At 37.9% G+C, this 14,603-nt stretch overlaps 1 protein-coding gene across 5 annotated transcripts in view; it reads right to left on the bottom strand.

The window, feature by feature from the left end:
* Positions 1-228: 228 nt before the first annotated feature.
* Positions 229-14,603, bottom strand: part of SLC7A2 (solute carrier family 7 member 2) — a 65,054-nt gene continuing 50,679 nt past the window's right edge. For 4 of the 5 annotated variants that reach the window (XM_070499729.1, XM_070499731.1, XM_044760499.2 and 1 more), the window contains 5 exons: positions 11,395-11,497; positions 9,818-10,023; positions 8,597-8,763; positions 7,702-7,810; positions 229-5,539 (listed from right to left, as the gene is read on the bottom strand). In XM_070499729.1, the coding sequence (XP_070355830.1) occupies positions 5,343-5,539; positions 7,702-7,810; positions 8,597-8,763; positions 9,818-10,023; positions 11,395-11,497 (782 nt within the window). In that variant the 3' untranslated portion in view covers positions 229-5,342. Of the gene's footprint in view, positions 5,540-7,701; positions 7,811-8,596; positions 8,764-9,817; positions 10,024-11,394; positions 11,498-14,331; positions 14,469-14,603 lie in introns of all 5 variants that reach the window. The other variant, XM_014836501.3, reaches the window with a different exon arrangement.

Here is a 14,603-nt window from a genome sequence, read left to right as displayed (position 1 = left end):
TTCTGGAATGTGCCATGAGGATAGAGGATACGTGAAGACATCTCTTGTCTCCTATAAGACTTAGTAGTCATACGGTAGTCCCTAAGCTGCCAGGTAAGTATTCATAACAATATAATTGTTTCAATTTAGATTCTACTATCTTTCTGAGCTTTAAAGGTTCCCAAATTAAAAAGCAGTTTAAATAAGTGTGCAATGTATGCTTTTGCTATGTGTGATAGAAATGCATACTATAAGTCATATTAAAATTTATTTAAAAAATACATGGTCACATTAGAAAGCATATTTACAGTGGTAAAGCAGCAACAGTTTTTATTTATTACAAATCCTAAAAAATAATCCAACTTCATATGTAAAAAGGAACACAGATTATCATTGAAAACATTTAAATTTAAAATTACCTACTAAACAAAAAATCTTTACATTCGCACAAGTCCAATGTATCTGTTGATTTTTACAGACAAAGAATCTCTGCAGGGTTTGGGGCCCTATCAACAATTTCTATTAAGCACAATGATAACAAAATAAAGCAATAAAACAATTGGGCACCCCTAGTGGACAAGAAAGATGAAGAGTCTGTCATTCAGGGGTGGGTTTATGACAACTGAGAAACCCGCCCTGTTGGCAAAACAAGACTCTTTACCAACTGAGCCTTGGCCCCCGTACTTTCTGCCCCACGGCTGTCAGCGTCCACCAGGGATTGCAGTGGGCTAGACCCTGCCTTGTGGTGCCAGTTCCAGGAAGCAGCCATCCTTTTCATGAGTCATAGAGGTTCCTTGGTCCATCTCATTTACCTTGATGTACTCATGAGATATTCAGACCAGAAATTAAGGACCCCAAACTACCTTCCTTCCATGTGAAGTCTTTCACTTCATACCCTATCCCATCATCCCGAAACCCCACCCATCAGAGGTAGCTACAGATGCTCACACCTTGCAGGCTGCCTCACCCTGACGCCAGCCTGGGGGCCTGGTTATGAGCCCCCAGGAGCCCCAGTGGTCAGTGAAGGCTCTTTAAGGCCAAAGATTGTAGCAGTGGCTTCAGCCATGGTGAATACAGCTAAATATAGTGCTCCCAGCAAACAGGGTTGCCAACTGGGTCGAGCCATAACAAAATGCATTTGAAATCAGTAAGACTAAACTGTGTACAAATAAACAATAATGAGTGTTACAAAAACCAAACCAACAACCACAACAATAACAGGCTTCTCGAAATCTAGAAACCAGAAAGCCATTTAAAAATGTTTAAATATAATTATACGAGAAAAAAAAATCTCGGCTAAACAACAAAGTCAAGCAGCCTTATTTTCAAATCTACACGACTAAACAATGACCTGTGCTGGCATTTACTACATGAACTCTGGTATTTCTTCCCTTGGTATTTTAGGACATGTTAGAGAACGTAAGTGGAAAATATACAGAGAAGGCACTATTTGGGCACTAGCAAAAAGAATAACTCACTCCCCACCATCAACACCCCCAGCAAAAATTCACACTAATAATGTGGGTTTTAATACTCCATGATGGATGCTCTAAACACAATCCTTTAAAATTCTGTGCAAATTGTATTTTTGGTGTCAACCAACAGTCACTTGAAGCACGTCAGGAAAATCGGGCAGAGAAAATCATAAGCGATGCCAGAGGGAAAAGAGAGCTGGAATCTTGGCACAATTTTATCATGTGGTTTGTAATCTCAGAATATGCCCTGATTTAAGAGGAAAGAAGATAAGACTGCTCCCTCAGCATTATCAGTATTGGAGGGTGATGACTTTTCCTTATTCTCTCTGCTAAGCAATCAAGTAAGTTTAGAAGATAATTTGGCAAACACAGATTCTAGTTCAAAATAGTTTAACTATCTGCAAATACCCAGGACTCAGAAAATATTCTGGCTCATTTTTAAAATAAAAAAGTTAAAAACATCTTTTATTCTGAAAAATTAAAAGAAGAGAGGCTCTTGTCTTTTAAAGGAAGATAATTCTCAAATGGATGCTTCCCATCAACTATGGCTAGTAAGAGTAACACATACGAACATTAGTTTTTCTTTAATGTACGTACACCAAATGGCGTTTCGGTCTTGGTTTTCTTGATGTTCATCTCTGTGGAAAATGTGATTAAGCCATAATCTGTACTTCAGTACATATCAAAAGCTCTAATACAAGTTTTCTCATAAATAGTTTTTAAACTTGAATTTGCATAGCTACTTTGTGAATTGTAGGGCAGGAGTGGCCTTTATATGGTCATTCATAAAGTATCTTCTCTCTTTTTTAAGAGCATAAAATAAAGGCGCTATTATAATAAGTTTTCACTGAAAATGTTAACAGAGCATATTTCCCAGTGTAAAAAAGAAAAAAGTAATTTAAACTGTTTTTACTGAATCATAATTAAGAGAATGAGCACAAGTATTTTTTAATTTCTGGAGAGGACTTGGCGTGTGACTGATTACTAGTCAAATCTATACAAAACTCTTTGGTAATCCCAGGAAAGTAAAAAGAACATTTTGTTCAAAACCTTACGAATTCAAATCTAGGAACGGGGAGGAAGTATGAGAGCTGGTGGTACCGGATTTCCTAATAAACACATACCAAGACAGAGATTTCAGAAAAGGTGCCACAGAAACGAGTAAACAGAAATACCCTAATGTCCCCCACCCCGCTTCCATTTCAGATCATAAAGCACCTGTTATAATGTACTAGAGTCTACTGATTTTATATTAGAAACATTATAAATATATCTTTCTTAAAGAGTCTATCTATAGAAAATATTATACATATAAAATTGTATATTTCAAAATAGTTTAAAACCTAAAAATTTTGTATAAGCATACTTATCAATATAAAACATTATTTTTTCTCCACATCAGTTGGCTTTTTTATCCACACGACAGGATCATTTCCAAAGCCCATCATAAATCCAACTGAGTTATATGCTGACATTTGAAATACACACACATCCATATCCATATATATATATACACACTCACACATACATACGAATGCACATTTCAGTCTTCACAGAAAAAAAGCACAGTTACTGACAAAGCATCTTTTCAATAGATATGTGTGTTTACAAAGTGTTTCAAAAGTGGAAAAATATTTTTTAACTAAAATCTGTTCCTAATTGGTGGGCATGATAATTTTAGCTGCCTATCACGTTCTAAACACATTTTTCTGTTTTGTTACAGTAAAAGATTTAAATATTCATGTATGAAATTCCTCATGTTCCCTGCATGAAGGGCCTATTCTAGATTGATTACAGAACAAAAGGGGTTCTCGGTGTACAGCTGCAACAGCAAAGATTTATGATTATGCCTACAGTCCTTACAAAAATGACCTCTTGCTTATGCAACTCTTCCTCTCCAATAAAACACGCAGCTTGAAAGAGAATTTGGGGCTTCAGATCTCACCACACACACCCTGGCAATTGTGGAATGTCAGTACTGAGTTCTATGTCAGCCATGCTCCCACACTAGCAGCCGGAAAACCAGGTCTTCTACTTGTTTGATATTTAATCACAATAAACTCTGGGGTAGACAAAAGAATTGCAACTTGCTTTTTAATGGCATCAATAAAATAACTGTTGTCTTGAAAGAGCTTTCAGAAAACAAATGTTTTCCTTGCCTCTGGTCAACTGGTGCACTTGATAACGTTCATCCTGGGAAGGGAGCCCATGCATATGTGTTTAGCTCCTAGCCTCATCTAGTGAACCATTTAATTATTTGTAAGAAAAATAATTCATGAGAAGCAAAACACACTGCAGATAAATAGGCCACTATTAGAGAACCCTATAAAATACAGTCTTTAGAGAACTTTACAAATAAAAATAAATTATTTACTCATATAAAGCTTTCTGTGTTTATATAGCTTCAATTCAATTTGGTTGATTTTTCAGGCTTAAGTTTTAAATAATTATGTATTTAACCAAAATATTTAATTCCCCTACCACTGATGGGCTATTATAGAATACTGGAGCTTGTATTAATAGCTTTAGTGTGATCATTTGAAAATAAATGAAATAAAAAGTGCTAAATAGTTTATGGGATGGGGGAAGAAGAACATCCCTAAATGTTTCCAAAAGACACACTGGAGGCAAATTAGATCCAAACCCCCAAATTGGGCCAAATGCCCTTTAATATCTGAATAGGCACTTTAAACTCAGAACAAAAGAATTTTCTCTTCTTGTACCCCTTTATTTTTTCCTCCTTTGCATGTAGTAAAGACAGAATTTGCTACAGTAGCCCCTTATATCTAGAATAAGACAAAATAATAGTAGAAACAAGTAGATTCTGTGCCTGACAAGGTTAAAAAGAAAAAGAAAAAACTGTGATTAGTTATTAAGTAATAGAAAGTGTATGCATCATTCTATCAATGATGTGATCCAGGAGATTCTATTGGCTTGTTTTAAGTGACTTTTAAAACAAGGATGCTTGGGGTCTACTTAGCCAGGCATATGTCTAACTCTGATCTTCAGACATATCCTCACCGTTGCCACTTACGTGAGCTTTCTGGCCATGGGGACCACCTTCACTTTCTAGCATAAAGAGTCCCAAGTGGACCCCACTACTCTTTCAAGTCCCTGATTGGACTGAGTGACTATATCATTCGCAGCAGGTGAAGCCCTCATATTTAAGGACCAGCGATCTCAGAGAGGACAGGAGTTCAGAGGGAGGCCATCTGTGACACAGAATGCCACTCCTGCCCTGTGTAGTATGGCGGATGCGAACACTCCTGTTGGCTAAAGTTTTAGCAAACTGTCATCCTCATAGAAGGAAAATCAGTAATAAACCCACTGCTGGCATTTATAAGTTATAGAAAAGGCTCATTTCTAATCCCCTCCTCTTACTCCTGACCAATGACAGACACCAAGATGGGTAACTGCATTTGTAGCAGGTTCTAGGTGGACATTAATGAAGCCTCATAAGAAAAAGCAACAGTTATTTCCCCAACCGCACTGGGAACATACAAAACACCTTTTCTATTCAGTGATAACCTCATTTCAGTATGTGCGGTACATGCCACCAATTAATGACAACACTGCAGAAATGTAAGGCAATAACAGTACAACACCAACAGCTTTGAACATTCACATTGCCCAACATCTACATACATACAGACACACATGCCCACTGTTTTGGGGCTATTCATCACTGAGGAGAGAGTTCAGGAGGTTGCCCCGAGTACATAATTCACCATCTGACGAGGTGCTGTCCAGGTAAGCAAGCATAAATTAGGGTGAACTATGTCTGCAGCAAACCCATGACAACCTAGCATGATGGCAACATCCTATCATGGTGTACTCCGTGTAGGATATGTATGTTAAGACTATGGACCAGCTCCGCTCCCTCAGGCATTAGCATTCGCTCGTCTTTTCATGGAATATGAAAGGTAAACTGAGGTTTCTCTGGTGACGGTCATTTGCTTGAATGGCAGATTTTTCTTCTGTTGCTGCATTAATGTTGTCTGAATATGTATCCTCATCCTCTTCTTCATCCCTCGAGTTACCCTCCAGACTGTGTCTAATGCCATAAGCAAAGTAAATCAGGAAACCTTTCAGAGGAAAAAAAAAAATCAATGTTTTAGGTGTTTCAGAAAATGACTGTTCAAATATGGAAAATTTAATATAGAGCTTAATAGAGTTTTCTGCCTTCGCTTTCTGGGCCATTTTAGAACAGAAAGCAAGTATGGGATATCCCACAGAAGGTCCCTGGCAAACATCTTTTCAGTAGAATGTGCTTCTTCATTTTTAGTACCCAATCTTTATAGGATGTCTGTTTCTCTCAATAACTGTTTTTCAGACCATGTTTATGTAGGAAAAATTATATTTATTTTCTCAAAACTCAGTACTACACTTTAAACAAAAGGATATGTGAAATAAAGTCTCTAATTACACCCCAAATACAAGTAGTGGATTATCAGAGTCACAGTCTGATATTTTGGAAGGCACGGCCTGTGTTAACAAAGGGGACACGGGTGTTCCCTACACAGGTTACTGTCACCAGGAGAGGTCAAATAACTGTGTATAAAGGAACTGTTTATTAACAGCCATGCTAAGAATTAGAAGGAAATGTTTTAAGTATCCTCACAAGATAGTGTATATTACTTATATGTAGGCATTGTGCTGTGTTTTAATTATATTTTAAAAAATTGGTTGAGTTTTGAATTGATGTGAAATGCATTATAATTTTCCCATTTAAAATAATGACAGGTAGGCTACCAATTAGCATTTTGGCATGTCCAATTATTGGGAATGATTCTATTTCCTCTCATTTTCTCAAAGGTTTGAAGATCCAGCCTTCTTCATCCTCAAACAGAGGTATTTTCGTCATCACCATTTTACAAAGAAACTGAGGCACAAAAATAGGGGGGTAACTTGGCCTAGGTCACACAGTTAATAAGTGGCAGGGGTAGATGGCAAACCCAGAGAGACTGGCTCTATAGTTTACACTCTTAACCAAGACCAAGTACATTAAACCACAGTGAGCTACAATTTGAGGAAAGAAGCATGGCTTGTGGAAAGACAGGAAGCATAGAGAAACTCTCCACCAGAACAGAAAAAGCTTCTCTGGGCTCAGAGCAGAGGAGTGAGTTCTATAGTCCGCGTACCCTGAGGAGTTCAGCTCAGCTTCCTGGTAGCACCTGGGAGGTGGCAGGACACCAAAGGAAAGGCTGTGTGGTGCATTCCTGAGGTCATAGCCAATTGTTAAGTCATTTCTGTCAGGATCCTGGCCCTGACGCAACAGAACCACCTACCGGAAGTCGCCACAGTGACAGAAACAGAGAACAACCTAGTGTAACCTGTGTGGATGGATAACCTTTGACCCAAGGCACCACATCCCAATTCCTTGGCACAGTGTAGGATCCCCAAAATATGGGCAAACTCTAGTGTGGGTGTAGGGGGATGGGTAAAACTGACTGAGGTTAACTCTGTCATCAACTCAAGTGGGCTGGTTTCTTGAAATTGAAATTTAGTTAATTGATAGCCAAAGCAAACACTTATATGCATACAAAAAAAGTGAACTAGATTCATTCTTATTAACCCAATAGGAGGACTGTCAAAAATCATAAACTCTCAAACTCCTCAGGCCACCAAAACCAATGCAGATGGAGCTCTCATTTCTCACCACTTCACCTTACAGACCTTACACCTCACATTTTTAAGACAGTCGGTGCTCAGTGTTTTAGTTACAACAAACTTAAACTCTTGATTTCTAACTCAATTTTCACACAGGAAACTGAAGGGAGTCATAATGAAAAACAATATAACTAAGTCCACTTATGTTATTTAATGCTCAATTCTACCCCAAGGCTCTAGTAATAAGCAATTTAGATATTAGGAAAGAAATTTCTTATTAGCTCATTCAAAATGTCTCCAGAAATCTACTGGGACCTGAAAAGGACTGGCTCTGGACTCAGACTCTAGGGCTGCCATTTACAAGCTAGATCCCTTGACTTTGGGGGGGCTTCAATTTTCTCAACCATTAAGTTGGAGAAAATAGAACCTTCAGGGTTTTACTGGGAGAACTGAATAAAAAAAAAAGTATCTGAAAACATGTGGAAAAGTAAGCATGCAGAAGTTCTAAGAATTGGGAAAGGAAGAAACTGGAAAAAGCCTTTATTTCCAAGAAGAGGGAGGGATGCGTTTCTCTAATAACAGTGTGTGAAACCAGAAAGAGCCAAAGTTCAGAAAGCGAAAACCTTAAAAGACCTACCCAGTGCCATCCAAATGCTAAATCTGATCCAAGTGTCTGCACTCAGCTGGACCATCAAGTAAATGTTCACCAGGATGCTGAAGGCCGGCAAAAATGGTAAGAATGGAACCTAAGGGGGAAAAATATCTTCTTACATATATCAAATTTTGAAAGCACATTCCCCAAATTATTTCAACATGGTGGCAACTAATTTGACATACACACTTTGACACTGTGTCACGAAGTTTATATTTTTACAAAAAGGACAACCTGAATAAAAACCATTCTTCTAGAGAATACTAAAAGGAGCACCACATTTTACACTATATACTGAAGCTCAAAGGAACAAGGGATTTATCCAGCCCACTAACACTTGCGTCATCACCAAGATGCAATCAGTTTTAGGGTTTAGTTAAAGTTTAGGGTTCACTGGTTTAGTTCAGATATCAACAGGGCATTCCTCTGGAACTCTGGATACACAGGGCATCCCAGGGGAGACCTCCAGGAAGCTCCCTTCAAGCCGAAACCTGCTCTTAGTTTGAAAGGATAGTTTCACGTGCAGTGGAAGGGCTTTTGGTGGGGATAATCTTCCTGAGAGGGTAGTGAATTTCTAGAATAAAATATTCTAATTATTCTTCTGATACTATAGATTATTTAATAAGAAATTTGTTTACGATTATATATAATGATATTGTGACAGGAACACACTCAAGTGTTTGAAAAGGGCAGGAAGACAGCCAACGTAAGGAGAATAGTTATAACAAAAGAACATCTCAAAGAATTGTAACACTCTTCTTGTTCACTGGTTAACTTCAGCTGAAGTATTGTTTTTTTTTTTAAGGAAAAACTCACAAAAATTAATGTACAAGAGAAAAAGTGCACAATATTTAGGATCTATAATATTCCTCACACATACCATAAAGGCTACTTTGTGCTGATTCTGGGGCTGCCTCCAAATGGTGAAAATGATCGCGATGCAGAGAACAAGAAACAGCACAAGGAGAACGAGGCTCCATGTTTCCAACCTGGCAATAGCCTGGACGCCGTAAGTGGTCAAAACACTGAGGCCCAAAATGAGAAAGGCTGCAAAGGCAAGATGTACATACAACAAAATCAGTACATGCTCTTCACTCTGATTCCGCAGTTCAAACAGTCTCTTTGGATAAGACGCCAAGTTCTTTATAGATCTGCTTTCCCAAATACTAAGATTGTTCATTTTCATTATGGGAAGAAATGGCTGACTTCACTGATTTAAGAAACACTGCTTGCTTACTCCTGACTGTCTCCTCCTTAGAAGTCAACCTCCTTCTTGGCACCACCATCTTGCTTTTTCTGCCAATATGCCATCTGAGTCCTCATTTGCTACTGTCTCAGACTATATCACATGGATCATTGTCAGGGGTGGATATTTCCCTTTTTTCAAATGGGAAATGGGAAGTCTGTCCATTTTCAGCTGTTGTAAACACTGACTGTTAATGTAAACAAACAATATCTGATCTGCATCTTTTTTCCCTATTTCGGAGGTGAAATCACCCACCCACCCTATCTCTGACCGTCAAGTCTTCATTAGGGGTCCCTCCTATATGTTCTCAGAGAAACCTGGACTTCCCTTAGCCTGTCTCCCCTAATCCTGTTCTGTAAAGCCCACTGGGACCCAGGACAATCTCTCTTGATATCCCAGGTGCACAGCAGAATTCCTGGCACATTGACGGTGCTCAACAAATATTGTTGAAAATATGAATGATTACCTAACTGTGGGTGACAAACAAGGATTTTCTACATTGCCTCCCAGTCTCCTTGGGTCCCAGTTCTGTTATTGGCAGGTGTCCTTGGCCTGATGTTAGGGAACATGAGTTCCTTAACAGCTAATGAGATGGACGAAGTTTGTACCTCTGCCACTAGTACCTTGGGGAATTTCTCCCTTTCTTCTTCGATTATCAAGGTATGATAAATTTATCCTGCTAATATAAAGATGATCTCAAATACTAGTAACCCATCAAGTGGAAGTTTCAGGGCTTGGAGTAGTTGCAACATATTCTAGGGTAAGGTGAGGCCTTTCACCCTCCTTCACATTGTGCCAGCTCCATGTACACACATCTGCGGGGTATTTATAATGGATGCAGTAAAGAGGACTTACCAAGGAATCCGACCAGAAAGCTCACGAGAGAAGCCGACTGTTGTGTAGGCAGAACCGAGGGGCTGAAGACAGTTTGCAGGATGAAGCGCCGTCCTTGCAGACTGGTGACGTGGGGCTCGCTTTTCGAGGCAGCACCAGCACATGGTCTCAGAGCTTCTTTCTCAGTGGAATATTTGGGCTGCTCGTAAGATAAGCCAGGCTGGTACCTGTCCCCAAATAAATGTGGTGTCTTTATTCTCAAAGAGATATTTGGCCTGAAGGAAACGATCACTTAAAATTATCAGTGAGACATCTTATACTCAGATCATAGCTTGTGCAGAAAACTGACACTTCTCGTGACTCCAGCCCCAGAGCACACTGAGCCAGGCCACAAACCTGCCCAATAAGACATCTGAGGCAACTCTGAATTTCCTCTGATAGCCACTTCACTAGAAAGTTATATGTCAGATGCAGCAGAGAGCTACATTCTGAAGCGAGGCAATTGCGACAACAGGATAATTACTCTGAAAATATCTATGTCCAAAGGAAACATGGTTCGAGAAAACAGCACAGAAACTCTGGTTGCATAACAGCTACAGAGTAACATACAGCCCTCAGTTTGGCATTCAGAGGCCTCATCACATGCCACCTCTTTAGCCTCTTCTCCCTCAGATTTCCTACCTGAGTCCTCTAGTTTAACCCGGACTAGCTCCTCCAGCCATTCCGCCACCTCCCAATCGCATGCATGCCATCCTCCTTTGTTATTGTATTCTCTTCCTCTACATCAAGATATCAGCCTGCCTCACCCCAGCCTCCCCAGGGTGGTCTCTTTTCCCTCTGAGCAGCCTTTACTTAAATTTAAGAGTAACAGCTGTCTTCCATCTAAAGAAGAAATATGCTCCCTGAGAAAAAATACATGGAGGCATACAGAAGAAAATTAAAACCACCCACAATACCACTGTCCAGTGTTAACCACTGCTAGCATTTTGGGAAAATTTCAGCCAAGAATAAATGCACGCATGTATATATGCAAAAAATGACTTCTTCATGTAAATTTATGTTATTTAAATAAATTCAGATTACATAGGACTGTGCATCCTGAAACTGATAGATTTCTGTATGTAATTAAATTAACTTTATTTGCTGTAGAAGAGTCCACCAAATAAATATACCCTCATTTAGTTAACTATTCTCCTATTGATATTCAGGTTAGTTCAGTTTTTCACTATTACAAATTACCCTTTCCATGAACATCCTTTACATATATCTGTGTGTGCTTCTTTGATAAAATCTTTGGTATAAAATCTTAGCAGTTGAATTATTGCCACAAAAAGTATTTTATTTTTAAGTGTTTTTATACACTATGAGAATTTACCATTTACACAGATTGAGCCAACCTATCATTAATTATCAGTTGTATTTGATGCTTTTGCTAGTATGTCTATTACACTTTACATGGATGTCTTTAAATCCATGGCCTCTTGCTTCTGTGAGACTGCTAACTTCTTGAAAGCAAGGACAGTGAGTCCTAACTGTCTTTATTCCCTGGGCTCCACATGACACACACTCTTCAGAATCATCTTCCAAGGACAGCTCACCTGAGGATGAGAACACAGGCTGCAACCAGAGAGTAGGCCAGAAGAGTGCCGATCGACATCATGTCCACAAGTGCCTTCAGGTCAAAAAGAAATGCCATCACAGCTATTGAAACAAGCAAAGAACAGTGAGGAAAATGGCCCATGATACAATTCTATACAGTTGATGACTTTCAAGTCAGGCTCAGCTGACTGACTTTTTGTTTTAGTGCCAATGATAAGGAAAACAAAGTATAGAAAATATATTTCTCACAGTTAATAAGATGCTCTTTAGGTCATATAAACTACTAAAACTTCAAAACCCCTCAGCTATCTATTAAGTACAAAACACATCTACTTTGATTACTTAAAAAATATTGACCTGACAGAGTGAAAATATTATATAACAGAATACTCTCCTTTGATGTTTCAGAAGAAAACATGGCTAAGAAATATGGGCCAACTCCTTTTTTAAAATCATAAAAAATTCTAACAGAAGAGCTTTCATCATAGATGTAATATAATCATTTTTGATTTCCATCTGCATTTAGAGTTATATCATATACAAAATAATTTCCAATTAAATTATGTTTCTGATATAGGCTAAATTCTATGCTGATTGAAACCACACAGTCCAGGAAGACTGACTAGATCCCAGAGCTCAATCTATGGTCCTGTACCCAAATCCCGATAATGTTAAGAGACAAAATATACTTTATATAGTCGAATAGTTAAGTTGCACTTAGCAATTTTTTTCTCCACTGAAACATCAAAATAGCGATAATATTAATTTGAATTTACCACATAGTTGTCCCTATCTTAGTAAGGAGATAACGCCACATTCCATTTATATGGTGTTCTGGACCTCTCTGCAAGTTTTATATCTCTATGATTTCATTTTATCTTCAATTCAATAATCCTATGAGACAGGGGAAATTATTTAGGTTCAGTTATATAAAATGGCCAGTATTTGACTGTTTTTAACCAAAAACCATCAATTTCACATGGTTTGACCCAATAGGATTAGTATCCTCTTTTTAAAGACAGGCTTACTCTTAGAGAGTAGGTTACAACTACTAGGTAGCAGCAGGATTCCCCCTAAACTAACATCCCAAGCAGCTGCTACAAACCACACTGTTTCTTTAAATCACCTCAAGCCTCACTTTAAAACTCTCCATTGCTAGTATACTGATACATTATCCTATTACAATTTCAATATGTTTTCTAAGAATCAGATACCTAAAATAAGGTAGCCAAGACAGAAGAAAATGATTAATTATCTGTACAAGAAATCTAAGCTGGAAACAAGCAAAGTAAGGTGGAGTACAAAATAACAAAAATATAATATTTTAGAGCATATTTAAAAGCCCTCTGTTAGAATTTTCTTTTTTTTTTTTTTACAAGGAAGATTTGCTCTGAGCTAACATCTGTGGCCAATTCTCCTCTTTTTTCACTTGAGGAAGATTAGCCCCGAGCTAACATCCACGCCAATCTTCCTCCACTTTGTATGTGGGATGCCTCCACTGCATGGCTGATGAGTAGAGCAGGTCCACACTCGGGATCCAAACCCATGAACCCAGCCAATAAATGGAGCACGCATAACTTTAACCACTCAGCCACAGGGTCGGTCCCACAATTATGTTCTTTTAATCATTAATTTCAATATCTTATTATGCTGCCAAATTAAACTCATCCTGAAGGAAGAAGTAAATTTTTTAAAATTCTGAACAAAAAGCAGAGTATCACTGGGCAAGATTTTACTGGAAAAAGTAAAAGATTTTATGGAATAAATAAAAGGTGTGTCTCTGTTAAGATTTATAAACTATCTCTAATAGTATAATGCAACATTTAACAAGAAAATGGGCTTTGAATCATCTTGTGCAACCTTAGTCTTATGGGGGCAGAAATATAAGCACTGAGAAAATAAGTGCTTTGACCTTCCAATGGATGCCTAATAAAATGCCAAATTTGTCAGAAAAGATTTACAAAATGAAGTTGTTTAGGCAACTACTTTCTGACTCTGAAAAAAATCCTATTTTGTACATAACTAAGAATTACCATTCTCCAATATAATTTTCCAATAATTCAGAGCCTCAAAAAAACTAATATTTTTGGTTTGAATTTCTACTAACAAGATTGTTTATTGTTTTATCTAGAAAGCTTACTGGAGTCCTTTTCTTGCTTCCTATAACAGGACCTGTAAGGCCATTCTCTTGATCTGTAGAATTGCTTTGAAAATTTCTGCATGGAATAAGAATCTGGCCAAAGGCACTTTACATAGATATGCCGAAAGGTAGGCATCTGGAGTTTTAAAATATGACTTACGGGCCAAAACTGTTGAAAGGAAAAACAGATTCCTAACCGGGTTTACGAGGATAAAGGTATCACTAACTTTTCAAGAGCCATGACGGCCCAGGAAGTGGGGATGATTCCAACGGTCAATATAAATTGTCTTTGACATTTCTTATGTTTAATTAAGAATGAGTAAACCATTAACTTTAGAAAAATCCTATGATCCTTTAGCAACATTCAACTTAAATCCTAAACAAAAAAGAAAACATTAAATCATTTTTAATTAATATTTCAAATATTAAGTAATCATCCTTTAATTAAAATTTTATGTGTCAATAATATAATTTCATGTGCTAGTTCATCAATCTGAAAAGCATTTAAAACCTGACATATAGTGAAGAGCCATTATAACCCTTTGCATATTTGTTAGAAGCCCAAAAGGTTAAAATAACGACATCATAAAAACGGCTAAAGGGTCAGTTAAGAATGAATTTCAGTAGACCACAGCCACCACAATTTGCAGATGTAATCCCAGTGCTCATACCCTAATTTATCAGTGATTTTGTTCTTAACTTACATGCACAGCAAGCAGACCCTCTTTATAAGTCCATGCATGCGCATAAAACGTTCAAATCCAATGTTGAAGAGGCCTATGTTTGTAAAGCTTACCAGAAATGACCCCTGCAGTCAACGTGGCAGCAACTGGTGACTGCCTCTTACTCACTCTGGCAAGAAATCTAAACAGTAAACCATCCCGGGCCATGGCAAACAGAATTCGGGGTAAAGGAAACATAGAGCCCAGAAGACTAGAACAGAAAAATTTATAATCCACATGTGAGTTATTACAAGTATTATTCTAGACAGGTATATACAGGTAAAGATTGGACACACTAAAGTGTAGAACCTATGCCCAAAAATTCAAAACAGGAAACATTCACAAA

The sequence above is a fragment of the Equus asinus genome, chromosome 27 (genome assembly GCF_041296235.1).
Source record: "Equus asinus isolate D_3611 breed Donkey chromosome 27, EquAss-T2T_v2, whole genome shotgun sequence".
Lineage (NCBI taxonomy): Eukaryota > Metazoa > Chordata > Mammalia > Perissodactyla > Equidae > Equus > Equus asinus.
Note: the sequence above shows the minus strand (reverse complement) of the source record. Positions and strands in the feature narration are given on the sequence as shown.